This window comes from Diadema setosum, chromosome 22, assembly GCF_964275005.1.
Source record: "Diadema setosum chromosome 22, eeDiaSeto1, whole genome shotgun sequence".
NCBI classification, from domain to species: domain Eukaryota; kingdom Metazoa; phylum Echinodermata; class Echinoidea; order Diadematoida; family Diadematidae; genus Diadema; species Diadema setosum.
Window position 1 is genome coordinate 6420059 of NC_092706.1, and position 21816 is coordinate 6441874.

General features: G+C 37.8%; 2 protein-coding genes across 2 annotated transcripts in view; one reads left to right on the top strand and one right to left on the bottom strand.

Moving 5' to 3' along the window:
- The window catches only part of LOC140245059 (protein transport protein Sec61 subunit beta-like), a 231514-nt gene that overhangs the window by 72556 nt on the left and 137142 nt on the right, over window positions 1-21816 (bottom strand). The gene's annotated exons all lie outside the window — the stretch shown is intronic.
- LOC140245120 (islet cell autoantigen 1-like) overlaps window positions 4351-21816 on the top strand; it is a 31308-nt gene continuing 13842 nt past the window's right edge. The window contains exons 1-5 of the mRNA XM_072324719.1: window positions 4351-4448; window positions 6936-7051; window positions 9227-9262; window positions 16345-16428; window positions 19718-19826. Coding sequence (XP_072180820.1) covers window positions 7038-7051; window positions 9227-9262; window positions 16345-16428; window positions 19718-19826 — 243 coding nt within the window. The 5' untranslated portion in view covers window positions 4351-4448; window positions 6936-7037. The remainder of the gene's footprint in view (window positions 4449-6935; window positions 7052-9226; window positions 9263-16344; window positions 16429-19717; window positions 19827-21816) is intronic.

Here is a 21816-nt window from a genome sequence, read left to right on the forward strand (position 1 = left end):
CAGACAAATCAACAATTATAATAATGCTTGCAGTGGTTTGAGAGCAAATTTGCAGGGGCCTGTTGCATAAAAGTTGAGATCAAACATAAGTCTCTGAATACTCAGTTCTGATTGGCTGATACCAGACTTATGTTTGATTTTTGACTTATGTTTGATAGCAGCTTTTTATGCAACAGGACCCTAAGGCTCATCCGATTTTGTCTCAGGCTGGCTTTCTAAACCTGCATTGTGATTGTAACAATTTGAGAGAACAGTCGGTACCGACTGTAGAATAATAGAACATATTTTTTTCTCTCTTTGCATACATGCACCAGACAAAACTCTTGGTGTTTCCCCCTTCTTCTTGCTGTCTTCATTGCCTGCCTGACAGAAATTGAAAGCCCCCTGGCAAAGGCCGCATTTTCCATCATAGACTGCACAGTTGCAATCCTTGATAAGACCTCTAGTCACATGGTTGCTTGCAGCAAGTTTCAAATGACCAATTGTGTGGTTAATACATTGGCACTTTCTTTATTTGTACTTCAATTGCTGTATCTACCTGACAGTGGTAACAATTTATCAATTTTTTTTTTTTTTTGCATTAATGTTGATCGAAGAACATCATCTAAAATGATTTCTTGAATTTGAACGAAGCTATCATTTCATAACATTTGCCTGTGATTATTATTTTATTATCATTTTTTTTTTATAGTAATTTTCATTTCTACAACCAACATTCCATATAAATGTTCTCACTTGACATTGCATGCTATGAAATATTAAGGTCAACATGAACTGCTTTGTTCTGAGGTAGTGTTTGCTTTAAGATGTAGCAAAGCATGTGATTAAGGTTGGTTCCAGTGAAAGAAAAATACCTGGTACTTGAAATAGATTACCAGGTATAGAATTATAATCCATCATTGGAAACGTTTGCTTCTTCAGGGGAAGTGGTCTTGATTTAAGCTCTTGTGCAATTATTGCTTAAAAGTTGTAGTCATGTGGTAATAGAACAATCATGGTCAAAGTGTTCTACTGAAGTGCATAAAGATAAAGTTTGCAAGCCAAAGACTTATAGGAGATGTTTCTAGTGCATTCAAATATGAAAAAGGAAAGGAATTCCATGGAACACTGTCTGTTCTCTGCCCAAAGCCTGTCAACAATTTGCAGTGAATAACGACTGCCAATTTTTATATATTGGGTGGAATTTGGTGAAGACAGGGAGGTTTTGACAAGACTGTTAGAGGACTGGTAAGAAACCTTTGAAACAGTGTGTCTCCTGTCTCATTATAAATATAAATATAATTTGAATATGAACTTTAATTATGTGTTATATTTCCTATATTTAAAGAGAGGAAAGTAACCCTTATCATGCAGGTCTGGTGAAGAAAAAGTGTGAAAATAAAGGGAAGTTATTGGTAAATGAGTGTACACTTTAATACATTACTGTGAATTTCAACTGTGCAGCTAATCTTCAAGCTGATGGATGTTTTTTTTTCAAAGTCTTCCTGATTGTTATTATTTATTCAAAACATAAATAGTTCTCATATTGTTAGCTCCCACTTTTTTGTCAAGTATTGATATCCTTTAACTGCGCATGTTCTCTGCAAATAACCTCTTTTTAGAAAAGAAACTTTGTGTTTGGTGGGTTGAGCATCAGATGTCACATAATCCCCATGCACATTGACAGTTTCAGTCATCTGAGTTGTATCAGTTTATCTGTATCTGCACAATCTGTTAAGTAGTTTATGTGCTGTTTTTAGAACCTATTGTACCAACCGTAGCTTGTGTATAATGTAGTTTTGCTGCGCAAATTTGGGACTGTGCAATTTTAGAATCCTTTTTTTTTTTTTTTTTTTTAGATGGGTGCTCATCATTAAAGTAGGCATTTGGCTGGCAAACTGTTCCTAATGACTGTCAGCTTAATCTGTCATTTGAGTGCTAAAAGCCTTTTAATATTCTGAGAACCCTAAGGTGTAAGAAAAGCCCTTTTCACATTTCTGTGAACTCATTCCATGTTTGTAATGTTTCCTGTATTTGAAATGAAGGGAAGCATCTGATAACCTGTTCATTATCATTAACCGGGTAAATCACAATTTGTGTTGTCTGGTCAAAATGGCTGTACACAAAGTTATGTTTAATCTAATCCAAGCAGTGCATGCTAATTTATGTTCTATTTTTTAGTGAACAGAATATCATATAATATAGTAATCTATGACATGGAGGTCACCAAGCATATATGCTTCTGTTTTTTGTTTGTTTTTTCATTCTGGTAAAGAAAGTGAACACCAACAACTTTGAATACTGGTAGTCATGTAAGCATGATTATTATCTGTATCATTGACATTCCTATGTAGTATTCTAAGGATTTTATTTCTGTATTACATGTCAATGTGTACAAAGCTAAGATAACATTTAATGAATTTCAACTCTTAGAAAGAAAATAAAATGTTGTCAGAGTATTGCAATGCATGGAACATCTTTTTTGCCAAATTGTTTGATTGTAGTTCCATGCATCATAATTATGATAGTATTCAGCAATATACCCAAACCCCAAAGGTCCATTATGAAGACTCCAGTTACCTATCAATACATGAAGAGTTACCCGCGGGTTCGCCAAAACCGATAAGTCCATATTTGCCAAATGGAGATATTTGCGATTAAAGGTCAAGAAAAATAAAGAGAATGATAAGAAAATTTTTGCTTCTTTTGACCATAACTTGAAAAATGTACCTTTATATGTAGTGACCAATATATCACTTAAAAGGTATTATTTTGTACCTTATGACAGAGACCGTACTTTAAAATCTTCAAAAATGGACTTATCGGTTTTTGCGAACAAACTCTTCACATGTATGTTTTAATCTCTCTGATCTTTATCTTTGTGTTATTTGTTGGGCCAACTCAACTCTTTCTCTCTCTGTCTCTCTCTCTTTATTGGATCATTCAGTCACTATATACCAATGGTGTTTCATTTCTATCTTACTACTGTATTGATCCCATTCAAACTCGGCATAAATCATATTTCTTTGTCTATCATAGAAGGGTACTATACACAAAACTGGTACATACGAATATGAACATACAAGCTACATTTACTCATACTCCACTTGAATATGGAAATACCAAAAGCAAAACAAACAAACAAACAAACAAACAAACAAACAAACAAATAAACAGATCAACAAACTACAAACCAACAAAATGAACAAACAAATAAAAAAACCCAATCCTGTTTTGTATAAATAATATGTAAACTTTACCAGAAGTTTCAGATTTTTTTTTTCAAGTAAACACACACACACAAACACACACACACACACACACATACACAATCTTTTAAAAAGTGACCTTTCATGAGTCGTGTTTCAGTGGATTTTTTTGTTTTGTTTTTTATACCCCAAACTCTTTATAGATTGAGTACTTAAATGTTAGCTGTTCTTGCCTTGTTGCCCCTTCCTGCTCTTGATATGCATTCAGTTGTCTTCAGACAAAAGGGACTCTCTTGTTCTATTTCTTTTGTAGGCAATCCTGTGGTTTGGTTTTGTGGCCACAGGCATTATATGAGATCGTCACCTGATAGTATCACATGAACAGATTGAACGCTCTGTTGGTTTGTGGCAGCAGCTTGCTGTTTGTGTGATGCTAGTCCTGAAAAGGAATACAGCATAGAAACAATGTGTGTGTGTGTGTGTGTGTGTGCGTGTACATTGATGTACATAAGTATGTAGGCCCCTATTTTACATATAAAATAAATCTAAAAAAAAAAAATTTGAGTGCAGAAACAAATGCCATTTTCAAAATTTCTAAAAAAGTAAGTCTTCATTAAATACAGAAAAATGAATTATTTTCAGTTTATACTACACTCGTTACATAGCAATAACTAATTGAAGATACTAAAAAATTATCAAAATGTTGATGATTATCATAATAATAATAATAATAATAACAATGCTAATGATGATAGTGATAATAATAATAATAATAATAATAATACATGTAATAATAGTAATAATAATAATAATAATAATAATAATGATAATAATAATAATAATAATAATAATAATAATAACAATGGTTATTTATGCAGTACAATCTACAGAAGTGTTCAAAGTAGAATGGAAAATTATAAGCATAATCATATTCATGAAATATATCTCTTATTTATTTTTATATTTAGAGCAGAGAAGCGCACGTACGCTAGCTTCTATACTCTGCAAAACTCCATAATCAGGATACTCGGGTCGTATACACAATCAAGTCCTCTTTTCGTCTTTGCGTCACTGAACGCTGACGACCCACCTGTCCCGTGTTATCATTTCTTTATCTGTTCGTAGATGGCGCATGTCAAATCATCGCCATAATATCCACATCATCGAATGTGCTACAAATTACTGTAATATGCTGGCAATTTCTGACGCACCTGAAGAACAATTTCATCTTCTGAAAGGATGCTGTGATTTATATTTATGGTAAGGTATGACGTAACCTATTTTCCAGTATGTTAGTTGTCTTAAAGTCCCTTGAATGTCCTTGAAAGATGCGTACGTACCGGTACAACAACCACGGTCGACGTCGTCGGATGCTGGTGAAGCTGTACGACTGTAACTGTGTTAATACTGTTAAAGTGCTAGTGTATTGGTAATGTAGGTAGATCTGTAAGTGTAGATTTCTAGTGTATTGAAGGACGTTACTGCGTTTATGATCATGATGATGAGTGCATTTATTTTGTGCCACGGTATTTTTCATGATAATAATACACAGCCAAGGTTGCCTACCATGATACATAACTGAGCTGTGTATGGTCCTAGTAGTAGACAGTAACTATACACAGCCCAGTCGCTGTACATGGTACGTCGCGACAGGGCTGTACGCGCGCGACCACCAATCACTAGGAGAGGCGACGTAATCGTACACGATAGCTTTGACTTTTGATACTTACGATCATTTTTGTCACCTCAAACTCATCGAGTATACTCTTCAATATTTACTCTACATCTGATGCTATATATATTCAAATGTACGTAATGAAACTTACCGAAATTGATCATCATATCCAGCATGTCCACACCGTACACAATCTTTCACGCCAGGCCAAGCTCAGATATCGGGTGGTCACGTGATGTGAATGCCCTTTCAAGCAGCGTACGCACGGTTACTAGTATAAGGTATACAGCTATAAACTGTACTGGGTTATTGTGTCGCAGACGCCAAGGTTTGTTCGACACCAAAGATAGTAGAGATATTAAGCGTCTTTGTTCGACACTTTCAACGCACACGCGCTCGCTCTGGAGCACATCCGGTCACGCATGCGCATAAGTCAAGGCGCCATTTTGAATCCTGCAACGACGAAGCCCGGCGGTCAGGAATTGCGCCAGAAAGTGTCATTTATTTGTTCCACGGACTTATCGCAAGTGGTCTCCATGGACCCAGTGTGGCGAACTATTCTTCTGTAGCATTTAACGTGAGTAAAGTATTCTGTTTAAAGGAGAAAAGTATACATGTTCCTAAGTTTTGTAGTTGTGTTGAGGTTCCTCACTTCGAGGCTGCATGCCGTGCGTGTCAGACGCTGTTTTCGCATAGCGTAACAGTGTCTGGTCGGGCTAAGTAGACAGTAGCTTGTAACGTAGGCTGTGGTAGTGTAAGTGGCTGGCTGTAGCTACTACAGCAGGTAGGTGTAACAGTTAGAGAGCCTACTACACACACAACAGCAAAATGAGAGCTTCAATTATTTGTATGGTTGGGGCACCACCTATCGGCAGGGCACCTTCCCATCGGCACCCTGCGTATCATGACTGTTTGCGTATAGAACGAAAAGGTACGTGCGGGATTAAGTGTCATTAGCTATAAAGACAATAAAAACGAAGAAACGAAAATCAAACTCAAACAAACCAAGCTAAAAATTGCACATCCGCTCAGTAACGACGCATGGCTGTGAAATTCACGTGTATTACCTATGGCCTGTGAAATTCACGTGTATACCAATGGAGGGGAGGGGGTGCCGATCGCAAGGTTCCCTTTTTAGCTGCGCGAAGAAAACGGACCGCACGCACTAAAATTGCGCTATTTTAAAACGGAGATTCATAATCAACGAGACGGTCACGACATTCAAAACTGTAGTATTTATGGCATATTTGAGGTAAGAATTAAGCGGATTTGTGTTATATTTTTAGAATAAACAAGCTACAGATCCTTAGGGTGACGATACGTGGTACCCCCAACCCTACACCATATCATTTTCTGGTTACCAAAAAAAGAAAAGAAAAAGAGAATTTGATTTCTATTTTCACTGATATGTTTAATCACGACGACTCAAAGCAATGTATTTCATACATCTTGTCCTAAGATTACATTTTTTATCCTCAACATACCATTGCTCTCGTCACGGCTTAACACGGGAATTGTCATTGTGCTACATTTAACTACTGAGTACTAACGTTAGGCCTACTGTACTACTACAAGTTACAACTGCGACCAGCATGCAGCAGCCCCACACGCATAGCGTAATGGGGCTGCGGATTGTAGCATTCAGGATCATGACAGGATAGTATCGCGGACAAATATCAACTTAAAATTGAAAAATTTCTTCAATTTGAAGACTTACCAGTAAAGTTGAAGTATTGACAACAGGGTTCGTGCAATGTTTGGTTCTGTCAATAGTCCCTTTCTGTTCGAATTGATGACTTAATGTGACTCGGTCGAGAGGAACCTGGGAGAGCTACACTGAATTGACGGCCAGCGCATGCGCACAAATTTCAAATCCATTGACTGGATAAGATATCTGTGTGCGCATGCGCTGGCCGTCAATTCAGTGTAGCTCTTCCAGTTGTAGTTGTAGACAATGCTACAGGTATTTAACATTATACTGCAGAATATTTGCCAGTTGAGTACCTGTTTGTTTAAAGTCGTCATCAATATTCAGGTTTCTTTAATACTTCATCTCGTATTACCACCCGCAGCCTTTGAACGACTAACCAGCACACTTTCTGCGGAGGTTGAGAGTGGGGAGCTTGATTATCACTTGCAGTTTCTCTCAGTAAGCGGCAATTCATTCAGGCAAGATGCACAGTCAGAGGTAAGTATCCAACTTTTGACTCAGAAATATCACCGGTCATGATTGTAACACCGGTACAGTATGTGAATTCACTCATACACTGGAAGCCTGCTAAGCATGCTCTGAACACAGCACAACCATCTCACCTCTCTGGTAATTAAAGATAATAAAAAGTTTTGGTACCTCAAAAGCTTCCCTGAATTTCCTTGTCTTGGTTTGTGTTTCAGGTTAAAGTACGTTGTCTGTGAGAATTACTCGCCCCAAAGTGCTCTCATGTCTTAGTAATCATGCAATAATGGTTTCGTACCAGAGCCGACGCTGTACAGCGTCGATAAATATTGTACGAAACCTCTGACTGCAACCAGCAGCGTGCAGCCCATTGTACGCATAGCTAACTGCGACCAGCAGCCCCATACGCATAGCGTAATGGGGCTTCGCATTGTAGCATTCAGGATCATGACAGAATTAGTATCGCGGGTAATTGTCAACTTAAAATCCAAAAATTTCTTCGATTTGAAGACTTACAAATTAAGTTGAAGTATTGAAAACAGGCTTCGAACAACGTTTGGTTCTGCCAATAGTCCCTTTCTGTTCGAATTGATGACTGAATGTGACTCGGTCGAGAGGACCTTGGGAGAGCTATACACTGGATACCATGGCCAGCGCATGCGCACACAAACATCTTATCCGTTCATGGATTTGAAATTTGTGTGCATATGATGTGTTCGCATGCACTGGCTGTATACTAGTATTCATTGTACTGTATGTAGCTCTCCTAAGGTCCTGTCGACCGAGTCACATTCAGTCATCAATTCGAACAGAAAGGGACTATAGGCAGAACCAAACGTTGCCCGAAGCCTGTTTTCAATACGTCAACTTAATTGGTAAGTCTTCAAATGGAAGAATTTATGGGATTTTAAGTTGACATTTACCCTGCGATACTAAATCTGTCATGATCCTGAATGCTACAATGCGAAGCCCGATTACGCTATGCGTATGGGACTGCTGGTCGCTATGCGTATGGGGCTGCTGATCGCAGTTAATTGCATGATTACTAAGACATGAGAGCACTTTGGGGCGAGTAAGTCTCACAGTGTTAGTTATATGAAAGGTACTTTAACCTGAAACACAAACTAAGACAAGGAAATGCAAGGACACTTTTGAGGTACCAAAACTTTTTATTATCTTTAACAATTGTATGCTATCTATTGTATGAGTATAGAACTTGATGAGTTGGGACTGCAAAGACAATTTTGTGCATGTAGTTCAATTCACAACAAACTTAAGTAACAGAATGATATCAAGTAGGTGACTGAGTGAGAAAATGTTATTTTTTATTGTCAAGTTCAGAGTGCTCATTCACCAAAGAAAGCAATTTCATGCCTTGAAGATCAAATACATTTCATTCATATCATGTTTTCAATTTTGTTAATATATTGATCAACTTTCAAATTTTGAGAACAATAACGTAGCAGTATAGTATGCTAATGTGACTAAAAAAAAGAAACAACTTTTACAAACTACAAAGAATACAAAAACCTGACAGAGCAGCCTTTTGCAGTAAACATTACGATAACATTTTGTGTCTTTGTGGACTTGACTTTAGAAAGAAATTTAGTTACATGTGCTGTATGCACATTCGTTGCTGGTGTGTTGAAGGCATGTAATAACATCTAATTCTTGTCTGGCATGACCTGTTCAAATGTGAAAAACTGACCTATTAACAGCAGAAATTTTGTAATCATGTTTCTGTAACTTGGTAACTTGGCAGTATTTGTAGTGACAGAAATATTTCAGCCACAAATCTTTTTTAAAGATAACATCTCTACATTTTACATTGTACTCTGTCTAGTAATTGACAAATGATGTGAGCTAAAACTGATGGCAAGTGGAATACATTGATAAGAAGTTTCTCTTCAAAGACATAACTCAACAATGCCCAAAGTACAGTTCTATGTAGAATTATTTGAATAGGGTACAGAACATAATTTCACTGCGTACAGCATTTTTGAAAATGATATAAAATGACATTTAAATCATTATTGTAAACATTTCTAAAGATGGTGCTAGAGATTAAACTGCACCATGCATGTATGTTTACAGGTTATCTCATTCCATGTATCACATAAGCTACTAAATTATGTTATAAATGTACTATAAACCGAACCTGTCAAATATGGTCATGACATTCTATAGCCCTGAGAGCCCGGAGGATGGACCCCTGGTGGAACGGTCAGTATCTCCTTTCACTTGACCGCACCATGCACCACGCACGAAAAATATTGAGACCACTTGTTTTTGTTTTGCTGTGTACTGTAGCTCCTCACACAGCCATTAGCATTTGTTGGTGTGTTTTGTTTTTTTTTTTCATTCACAATTTAGTTAATTTTAGGTGCACAAATTGTATTACAGTATTGTGTATGTGTGTGCATGATGTGTACTGCATTCTTCATGGTGTAGAATTCTTGGCTGTTCATTATTAAAGGGAGAGGTTATTGTTCTGTTCTATGACCATGTTACCAGTGTATATGTGGAATGCAAGATATCAACAAAATTTCACCACATACGACTAGGGATTTTGTTAATTTGTTTTTATTTTTTTTTACAGCTTTTTTTTTTCTACCCTTTTTAAAGAGTATTCAATGATACTTTGGTACCAAAAGGATTTGGCAAAATCATGGAAATGAATTCCAAAGGCAAATGCTCTTTTCTAGTAGTCTGAATTTTCTCTATCATATGCCGACACCCTTGTCTTTATTGCACATGACAATGGCTTTAAATAGTATTATACCCAAGTACTTTAGAACAGAAGTATTGTCCAATTGTTATTATTATTATTATTATATATTTTTTTTTTTTTTTTTTTGGGGGGGGATTCTACAAATGTATCTCACATTTTTAAAGGATGACACATGTTATTATTTGGAGTTTATGCACTACCATTTGCTATGATATGTAATCAGCTGCATTGGGTTTTGTTTACTAATTGTGTTTGATCAATGCTCACACACCCATCCTACACAAATGCTCATCCATACATAAGCGAAAAAAAGAAGAAGAAAAAGAAAGCTCCTTGAAATTGTTCAAGAGCAAGTGTATTGAACATAAAGACTTGAATAAGTTCATTTTGTGAGCTAACAACATGGAGCAGGTATTATCATTCATCCCATATATATGTTTTAAGTATTTGTGGTTGACCTCTTTATCAAATGGATACTAGACTTTTCAGAACAATCCTCCTCCTTTCCCCCTCCCCCCCCCCACTTCTCCTTATTGATAGTACATGGCTTTTCATAGTGGGAATGTGGAATTTAGAGACCTAGGATAATACCTAAATTTGTGTCTAACTGGCTTGAGTTTGAGCATTTGCTCATTAGTAGTGCTCAGTAGTTACAGACAGATTGGTGTTTAAATTTTGATTAAATCTCTTGGAAAAGCAAGTACGGTAATTTTAAAATGAAACGTGAGGACATACATGTACTTTATGTGTGCATGCGTTAATATTATTTATCTCTTCTTTTTTTTTTAAAACAAGTATCCTAACTGTCCCAGCATTATGGTTCTTGGGAGGAAGTATGATTTTTCATGGATGGGTTTTAAATCCCCCTTAACGATACAATGTACATGTATGTCTCACTTGAATATATCTAAAACATGAGGTATTCAGTGGCCAAATAGAGACTGTTTTGGGACCCCCCCCCCCTGTTACAAAGTGTTTGATTTGTGAAGAATGTATGTGTGCAAGGTTATGTTAACTGCACTGTGGTACCTTCGCAAGAAACGATACAGAATAGTCATCTTTATTTCAGATGCACTTTTAAGGTTCTAAAACCTTCAGTGAATGTTTTGAACAACCCAGCAATGGAGCAAAATGTGATTTAACATAATCATTACTCATTCTGCCAGACAGAACAAAAGAATTGGGGTACTATTTCATCGCTGAGCACTCCTTTTGTAGTAGATGGGAGTTTGGGAATAACATTATACCACAGTATTGATATTTTCTGTCGCAATTCAATGCTGAACCTCAGTACTCAATTTGACGTACTGGTTTTACTGCATTGGTGTGTGCATTGATCCTATTCATTGTCTGCATACATTGTAGTTACCAAAGCAAAACACTACAAGTAAAGCCAATTTATTTTTTGTTGCAGTTTCGTTATTCTGTTTGTAGAATGCCATTATAGTATTAAATATGGAGGTCAACTACTATGCCAATGATTGCTCCCTACCATAACAGTTTATAGTGTTTTCTTCATTTTCAGTTGAGGCTACTGGTTATTATGCATTATTCATGTCAAGCTGTAGCAGTTGTTTTTGTGTGTGTGTGTGTGTGTGTGTGTGTGTGTGTGTGTGTTTATTGTTCATATTCTTATTCATTTATTTATTATTATTATTATTATTTTTTTAGTTTTGTGCTATTTTTGCTGCCAAACTGTTTTCATTTACTCACAAAATAAAAAGACTCATAGATTGCAGTTGCTAACATGCAGACTTGCTGTGTTGGTGATATCATCAGACTTCTGCAGCCATAGTGTGTACTGTAGATTGCAAGCAGTCCCCTCAGGCTTGGATACATAATAATGCTGCCAGAATAGCTGTTGCAGTATTGTAGTCGACAAGAACTCCTCCTTGTGAAATGTTAAACATAGCCGCATTTACACTACTAACATCGCGATTTTTAAAATCGCGATTTTTAAAATCGCGATATTTTGGTTCCACCGTTTACACTTGCGCAAAAGCATGCGAAGTTTGAGCTTCACGAAACATCGCGATTTTTGAGTCGGTAGTGCGCATGCGTAATTTACCTCTTTTCAACACGGTAGCTGAGTGGAAGCGCGCGCTATTCAAGGTGTATTCTGTTCGTTTTCACTGCAGTGCAGTATGGTATTATTTTGATCACAGCTAGCTGGTTGGAACGTTGAGCCAGGGCTTTTTATCAGTACAATGCACACATAAATTTGTGCTTCTCGAGACTGTTTACTTACGGTAAAACTATATAGCTTGCTATATTAGATCACATACGTAGTAGGTGTGTAAAACTTCATCTAAGTATGGAAAAGTTGATGACAGCAGCATTCAGGAGGATCATAAAATTTCGCTGATATGACGAAAGTGAGAAGTATGAATAGGACTTGGAAGTCAGGACTGGTATTTTATCAGGCGACAGCAAGAACTCACACTCCTGTATTCCACAAACAACGTATTACATTTTGTATATCGAGAGCAGTATGGGCACTCCCACAATCAAGGCATTTCTGGGAGAACATTATTTTGTTAAGTCGTCATGGGGTGATGATACGTGGTTGGAGAACTTCAGGTTTGCTACTAGTAGTAGTTTTCATGTACTAGTTTCATCAGGGAGAGGGAGGTGAGAGACCACGAGCCGATCGAGGATCGGCTGTTTAGACCTGTACACTGTACCGTGTACTGTACCCTGGCCAGTGACCGACGTACTCTCTACACGTTCCAAAGAGGGATCGGGAGCGCGCGTAAACTCCAGGTGCAATCCGATACCGAAAGTCACGTGATGAAAAATCGCGATATTTCTGCAGCTTGGGTTTACACTCACTAACTTCGCCTCAAACTTCGCAATGTTTCAAAAAATTGCACTCCTGCTGGCGATTTTTCTGGCGATGTTTCGAGGGCGTTTGGGTGTAGTTGCTTAGCAACTTGCACCCAAATGTCGCGATTTTTCCAAGCAAGTGTAAATGGGCCTCATCTCATAATGTCCAGATGTGGTATGACATATACCTTGTGAGCCAGAGTGCAAGTGTTTGGTATGTCCAAGGAGTTACTACGGACTATAATTCCTTGGTACATTGTACATGTATGTTACAGGTAACAAAGTTTTCATGAGAATTTCTTTTTTGGGGGGAATATTCATTGAAATCGCACAAGGGCAGCTTCATTTCCAGATTGTTATCTTGGCTGTAGGATGAAGTTTGACCCTCGGGGTAATAAATACCTCAGCAATCAAGCTGTGGTCCTTTACCTCTTAATTTACCACATAACATTGGCTCTGTTGCAACCATATGATCACTGGAAGATTTTGGAAACATTTGGGTAAGATCTTAAATAACTACTGCAAGTGTGATGAATGGGCATTCGAAGACTTCTCCTGTGTCTTAATTGCTGGTAAATTATGTAGAGCCCCATAGTCTGAACTGAAAAATTTCACACAGTGTTCTTTCATCTTTACTTGTCAAGGCTTGACATAAGTGGTGGTATGATTGCGTGGTGGCCCAGTGGCTTGGTGGCCTGGGGCCTTTAAAATTTGATGTCGGACTAGAAAGGCTATCTTGTGGTGGCCAGATTGGGCATTTAAAGATTCAAAATGGATTGTTGTGTTTCTGTTTATTTCAGGCCGCTATGTACATTTCTTTTTCAGGCCTCCAAAATTTAAGATTAAAGATTTTAGTGGCCCAAATGAGCCACCAGTACAAATCCATTGACATTTGAAGGGTTTGTGAGGATTGTTACAGTTTAGCAGATGATATAAAAATGTCTCCTCTTTAATTGATATCATCTACACGTGCACATAACACTAATAGCCCCACACGATCCACAAACTGTGGTCTTTGCTCAGTGCATGAGGTCAAAGGCAAACAGCCTATTGATGATGATTTACACACACAAACACACTGGTATAGAGGGTTTACTGTAGCTTTTCAAAATAGGTTCATTGTCACTGACTCTGCCACATGGTTGATCCTAAATAGGAGGAGCAGGTCAGTGACTTGATGGTACCATCACCAAACCTCAAGCTCCTACCCACTCCTTGTTTGTCCATTGTCAAGTGCTCTGTTTGCTAGTGTGTGAACTCTTGAGGCTCGGTATCATTTACGTGTACATGTTTATCATAGGGTGTTTATTGTTGGTGGTAGACTACATTCAAGATTGTTAATATTGTAATAACAAAGAGAAACAAGCTATTCCAAGCAATAACAAACCCTCATTATATGGTGTCTTGTCTGTAACTTTTTATTAGAAAGCTTTTTAAATCACATTGCACCATTATCTCCCATCTTTTATGGACATGGATGCTGCATAAGAATTGCATCTTTCAAAAACAACGAACGGTCAAAATTTTGAGTCTTTCATGCCACCATCTGTATCATTTTCATTGTACAAAGTTTGCTGCAAGTTTAGTGTTTGTTTGACTAGTTTGTTTACTTGTAGTTTATTCTGTATAATGGGAATTATGTAAAATGTATCGTGGGCCTTAGCATTTCAATCATTAGATGCATATTCCACAGAAGTTTAAATCGAGATCCTACATGTAGTTTATCAAGCTATCAAAAATTTATGGTATGTGTTTACTGCCATTGAAAATGTTTGAAAAAGTTGAGTCATAACGAGGTTTCTTATAAACAGATAGAACCTTGATTGATGTGATTTTGCAGGGTATTCTAAAGTTTGTTTTTTGTTTGTTAATTTTTGCACATGTATACAATACATATTCAACAGGTTTAGGTGACTCAAATTGGCATCTGAAATTTGCAAATTAATGAGATTGCATGCATGTGTGTTAGTGTGTGTGTGTGTGTGTGTGTGTGTGTGTGGTTGTGTGTGTTTCTGGTCTATTTGTTTTTATTATCTAATGTGTTCAGTAAGCAATTATCAGATGATACAATGAACTCTGTATTTAACATGCAATACTAGAGGTGCCAACTACAATTCTTTTCTGATATTTTGTAGATTTTTTTCTTCGTCAAGAAATGGGAAAATATGCTTTTAAAATAAAAGACATTTTTATATTTGTTAATTGATTTAGCATACTACCATGCATTTTCCAGCCAAAGTGTTTTTTTTTAATCCTTAACATGTTTTTTGTTTCTTTTTTTTGTGTTCATTAGTATGTTTGTTATTGTTAATGAGAAGAGGTTACCAGTCCTCCGTAACTTCCTTGTACAAGCAATTTCAAATTGAAAATCAAGCCTCACTTACTTAATGCTCTAATGCACATTTTTGTACCAGCATTTCTGCTTCATGTTAATTAAATTCAAGCACAAAGCTTCGCTCAGTGTGTATGTTTGTGTGTGCTTGTGTGTACGGTATGCGTGTGTCTGTGTCTGTGAGTGTGTTTGTTTTCTTTGAAAGTGAGAATCCAGCGCACCATGAAGGAGGAGGTGTTGATATTGGTGTGGTAATTTGAGCCCAGTAAAGCTTCACTGAACACTTGCATTGCAGAGAATGAATATTATTGAGTCAATTCAGGACCGGCTGACTATAAATTGAGTTCAAGCTGACATTACCATTTAATATCAAATTGAGCATGCAATGGTACAAACATCTTACAATGCAAACAAATTTCATTCGTTTGGCATCTCTTTATAATGATGATAATGATGATGATGATGATGATGATGATGATGATAATAATAATAATAGTAATAATGAAGGACATACATATTGCACAGGTACAATACTGTATATTCTACTGCACATTCATGATAGTCATGACTTGCATAATTAAAACCAAAGTAGCATTATTCAACAGATGAGTTTTTAACTGGTTGTAAACTGATCAACTGTAGCTGCTTGCCTTACAAACAGAGGGAGATTATTCCATAATTTCGGTGCAGCACACAATAACGCCACGTCACCAAGGGCAGCTTTGATTTGTCATCATGGGGATATAGTGTGTGACCCTGTGAACTTCAAAGATAGTAAAATGTTTGAGATGATGATGATTTTAAATCTACAAGTTCCTGTATGTAGATTCTTATAAAGAAAGAAGATTTGAACTGCATGTACATGGAATGTGAATTTCCTTCTTTCTGTAATGTTTGGATTATGGTAGAGTTCTCAGAGAAAGTTAGTGTGATGGTGGCTCATGTACCTGTTGAGGTGTAAGCAGGTACTTGAATATAACTGCCAATATGAAAATATGTGTCAGAGGAGTCATTTAACTTTAATATGGAGGTGAATTTTCCCCTCTCTTAGACCCCCCCCCCCAAAAAAAAAAAAAAAAAAAAAAAAAGAGGAAGAGGAAGAATGAGAAATAAGATGTCATGTTAAACCCATGGTAAAAAGTCGGAGAATTTGCAGGTCATGAATATTATTGGAATCAATTCTGTGTTGCCATTTTATCTCCAGCTGTATGTGTACTGTACATGTTCACAAAGCTAAAGAAAGTCCCATGTGAGTGTACTTGTAATACATACACACACACCTATACACTGCTATCTTTAGTAATAATGACAAGGATAGCAGTGATAACACACATCAGTATATTACCCAATGTGCGTGCAGTCGCTTACGAATTGATCTATTTATGAAGTAACCATTTTTGTTTTTTTCATTGACAGGTCCTGGGATGGAGGCTACTCCTCCTCAGCCTATGACAAATATGTCCAGGAGCAGACTGGTCCCAAGAAATCAGTGAAGAACAGGTATTGTACAGGATGTCCACTGATTTCTGTATATTGACCGATTCTGTGACGCGCTATGTGTATTTTTGGCATGGGCGCAGCCATAGTGGGTGTATCAGCCGACCCCTCCTCCGAACTCCCCCACCCCTCTCCCTACATTAGCACGCGCGCAGAATGAAAAACTGCTTTAATAGCCAATAGGCGTCTCGTACTGAGTGCGCGAATGCTTGCTTAGTGCGCGAACCTTTGTTACAAGTGCGTGATAAACATGTTGCCCTGGGGTGGGGGAGAGCAGGGGGGGGGGGTCGGCTGATACACCCACTATGGCTGCGCCCTGTGCCGTAAAATGTCTGCTGCCCTCAACGAACCCGAATCGGTCAATATTCTTGCCTGGGGAAGCAAAAATGAAAGGTTTGGCAAGCATCCATTTTGTCCCCGATTTTTCAATTCAGTCTTTTCATTCATTTTTTTTGATAGAACACAAATTAGCAAGGTATGCAGATGAGATGATGAGACAGTGACATCAATTTCCAAAAATCATTTTTTAGAAAATGGGGTATCATCAACCTTGACCCCACCTTGGTCCCACAGCACCAATCCCCCACCTCCCCTCTGAAAAATGCTCCACGGCCCCTGTCTACATCATTGTATTGTATTCAAAGTCCCTTGCACAGAAAGTTATGATTCCAAAAGATAGGCTGAATAATCACTCTATGTCCCTTTCTTTAAAAATAGAAATTAAATGTTATGATATTCACTGCTTTGATAATGCAGAGCTTACCCATATAATTTTTATTTGGTGTCTGTTGTCTATTTACCTGCTACAAAAGCATGTTACATGAATCACAGCTGCATTGAATCACTGGCGTGCGATAAGTACTCCTGCTGGAACAGTGACTGACAGTCTGGAATCCTTGTTACATTGATCACATTAAACCCATCATTTCATGTGCAAACTAGAGTGTATATAATGTATCTAGATAATAGACTTAATCCCTCCCCCCCCCCCCCCAACATATGCTCTTCAATATATTTCTCCAGCAAGGGCATACTCATAGATGCCCGTGTAGACATAATTAATTGCATTACAGCACTCCACATCGGCCCATTTTGCATGATAACGTGCTGTAGGCTACGGAGTGATAACATCTGGTTAGTACCACTGTATTCTATTCCTCTCATTTAGATACTCTGTCTGGCCATTTTTTTTTTCTCGTTTGCTTTTGTTTTTCCTTTTAATGCCTTCACCCTGAAGAATGCAGGGAGCGATTTTTGTTTTTCTTGGTTTAAATATGCATCATTCCTTTCATCTGTCCTTCCATCCTAGATTATCTCATTTTTGCAATTGAAGGTAATAAGAATGTATGATAGATTTTCTTGGTACGTGCCCCAGATATATGCTACATGAGGTGCGGATTGGCTGATTTGACTGGGGGCAAAAATCCCTCAAGGTCAAAGGTCAAATGTCACTGAATGTTGGTTAAAAACAGGATTTGCTGCTGCAACTTCATCAAGAAATTGCCACTGGCAATATGGTTAGGAAGAAAGGGTAGAAATGAATAGACAACATTTTCCCTGAAGTAATTGGGTGACAGATCAAAGCTCATTGTACTTCTGTTTACAAAAGATAAAAGAACAAAAACAAAAACAAACACAAAAGAAAAAGAAAAAGAAAGAGTCAGTTTTATCCATTACCTTTTTATAATTTACAGTTGCATGAGCCTGATGGTGGTACAAGTGTAGGGTCACTAAACTTTGGTGTGAAATGTCACAATATACTCCAGCCATACATTTAGCTTGAAATGTTGTCGGTAATATTATGTGGTTAGAAGGAGAAAAGTGAGTGAATGATTAATCACCTGAAGCAAATGGCAGAGGTTAAAGGGGAAGGCTAGTAACTGATCAGTGGGAATCAGTGGAAATGCTGGGAGATGATTGTTCCAATCCTTATGGGATTCATTCAAGAGTTCATTGTATATCTATTGTTGTTTGAAAATGATTTGCTTCAGAACGGTCTCATATTCAAGTAATGTGCAGATTAATGCTCCGTCACTGACCAGGGACGCTAACCTGGAAGCATTAAACTGCACATTACTTGAATATGAGACCATTCTGAAGCAAATCATTTTCACACAACAATAGATATACAATGAACTCTTGAATGAATCCCATAAGGATTGAAACAATCATCTCCCAGCATTTCCACTGATTCCCACTGATCAGTTACTAGCCTTCCCCTTTAAAGGTCAGAGGTAAAGGTCACAGATCAACTGTCTATGTTGAATGCTATTTTCTGGCCATACAGTAAATACCATAAGGTTTAAGTCAAATAGTGTGAGTTGGTGTAATGGATAAAAAAACAAAATATAAATATTCCCATTGTGCAGAGAGGGTTAGATTTCAAGCTGTAGTCATTGGTCAAGATCAGTGAACCTCATCAAATGTAAATTAAGGGCTATGAATGGCAGATGTGATGACTGTACAATGAGAATAGGAGCCATCCTAGTCGGCTGTGCACAGTAATCAAATTGCCCTAGTTTGTCTGTATTTACCACATCTGGTATCAAATTTCTGTACTATATGGTCAGCTGATACACAGATAGTCATATGTTGTACATTTATATCAGAAATCCATCTCATGATCTGCACAAGCTTTACTTGAGTTTCCTACCCAGTGCAGCTCCCACTGGAATTGGTTGACTGATTTCTGTCAGCTAGGCTTGTCATGGTATTTCAATGAACAATTTATTTTACAGCAATATGTTCATCTTGTTGGCTCATAATGTTAAAAATCCTGGAATTCTGTGTTAAAGAAATAGTCACCTATACATTGTAGTTGTATTTGTTGGAAGTGTGAAAATTACTCTGATTAGATAAGATGACATTGCATAGTATCTTCCTTTTTTTTTTCTCATCATAATACTGTGCCATGGGAAACCATGCACAGTGTACATGTACCTGATATCATCATCATGGGTACTTACAAAGTATGTCTTTGTTTTCAGGAAAATGTTTGCTCTCGTGCTTTGTTTCACTGTATTTGAAAACAACAACAACAACAACAACAACAAAGAAATGGTGATAGCCTACTCAGTACTGTAAAAGTGAAAATTTTTGTGCATTTTGCACAACCAGAAACTAGCACGAAAATAAAAGCATGTCACAATTTTTGCTTGCCTTATGTTCCAGTAGTTGGTGTCTTGATTCCGCGAAATTAAAAACACGCCAAACTCATCTTACCCGGCCGAGCGCAAAAAATCAGTCGCCGGAAAATATCCACTTTTATAGTATCATGTCTTGTCTTGACCAGGATGCAGCAGCAGTATTGGGTGACCAAACAGACGATGATCAAAAAGCTGGGGAGGAAGGAAGACGAGTTCGTTGTCGCAGGAGATGCCGAACTGGACGCCAAGCTGGAGGTTAGTGGAAGGCTTTTGCGTCTCAGACTCACACCTGTATCACTTTCATTAAATCCACCGGAACAATTAATAACAAAAGAGAAACATGTACATGTACAAATTATGTAACACATTCACTGTGACTTAATAATTTCATTAAAGGAGACATTGTGCTCTTTGTGTTGCGCAACAGTTACAGTGTAGCCCAAGAAGGCTGCAATGATACCCTTTTTTCCGCAATTCTGCTTCAAATTGATCTCTATTTTTTTGTGCCCCTCCTCCCAACAATCATTGTTATATAATAGTTTTCCGGCTCACATTCATATTGCAATATTTGATGGTAGTTTGTAGCAGCATGCAAGTCTGCAATCCAAAAATATATTGGGTATTGTTCAGTCAACCATTTAGTGCCAATGGTTGACAGGTTTGCTGGAATTTGTGTTACATGACCACGACTGAACCAGGGCTAGAGTGCCTTGATTGATGCATAAGACTGAATGTTGGATAGGCAATGGCAAGATTGTATGTTGGATGTGAGAGATACAGATGACCAATAGACTTGTAGGTAGATTTAAACAACTCATTTGTAGGCAGATGAGTAGTACCGTAAAGTTCCGTGTATAAGACGCACCCGTGTATAAGACGCACCCCTAATTTCGGACCTAAAATTTAAAAAAAAAAGAACAAATGTCCACGCAAATATTGCGTGTGTCATACATATTATTTCAGCTCAAAATTTCCCTAGAATGCAGCATGTATTTGCTCTATTTTTCGTTTCCTTTTATATTTTCTTTTAACGGTATTCATCGGACATCAACAAAATAAGGAAGACGCAAAATGCGAGACTTGTCTCGGTACTCACTTGCTATTGTTTCGCCTTTCAATCGTGGTACATGTGTCATGCGTATCGTACTCATGAGTGAACAGTATGATCTTTGCTGTCATACATAGCAGAGGGTGTCTCGCATATTGACGCATGTCAGACTGGAAGGTTCATTACGAAAAATAAGAAAAACATCAACAAGTGTAGCAGAGGGATCATACGGCAAGACGTACGGTGCGTACGGTATAATTACACTCATGCACTGTTACCAGTAACATGTGTGTCTCTTGTACCATGCTTGTATGCACAGTGCTAGCCTTTTTGCAAAAGGCAGCTCGCTATAATTTCAGCACACGCACACAGAGAGCAATGGACTTGCACACACAGCGCGCAACGGGCAATCGCGCTTCGATCCGATCGCTGTGTGCACGCGAGTCCATTGCAAAAACCTCTCTGCAGCTGCTGCCTTTGCCAAAGGCTTGCTAGCTAGGTAGCTAGCTACAGTGTAGCTATGCTATCCTAGCTGGCCTCGCACTCGTGAAATGAAGACGAAACGAACGACATGGATATGCATGCATGCTTCACACATCGTTCATATTTACGGTGACATAGTGTCGATCTTACTCCGTATTTTACAGCTTTTGTCTATGGCCATATTGATACTAGTACATTGATAAGTTTTACGGTATCGGTAATTTAGTAATGATACCTGTACATCGCGTATTCCAGCTACTAGGTTGGCTGTTGGTAGCTTGGTAGACTGACATCGGTAGCATACAGCAGTGCTGTTACAGCTGTTGTCTATGGCCAGATTGATACATCATAACTGCACAAGGCCGATGTAAGTTTATCTCGTATTTGCAGCTTTTGTGCGTGTCCAGATTGAAAGATCGCTCTTTTATCCGTAAGTTTTAGTGATTGCTTACCTTCCAAACGTCGATGGGCATGCATGGCCCCAAGTTGGCCTCATAAAATTGGGTGTACATGACGGATTTTTTTCCGTGATTCGACTGTACCCGTGTATACGACGCACCCCTGATTTTCAACGTTTTCCGACGAAAAAATAGTGCGTCTTATACACGGAACTTTACGGTATATATTTGAGTTTTGCAATTGCATGTACAGGTATGTACAAATACATTCAGAATTTAGGTATGGAGCTTGCATGATGAATATCTATGCTAGTGT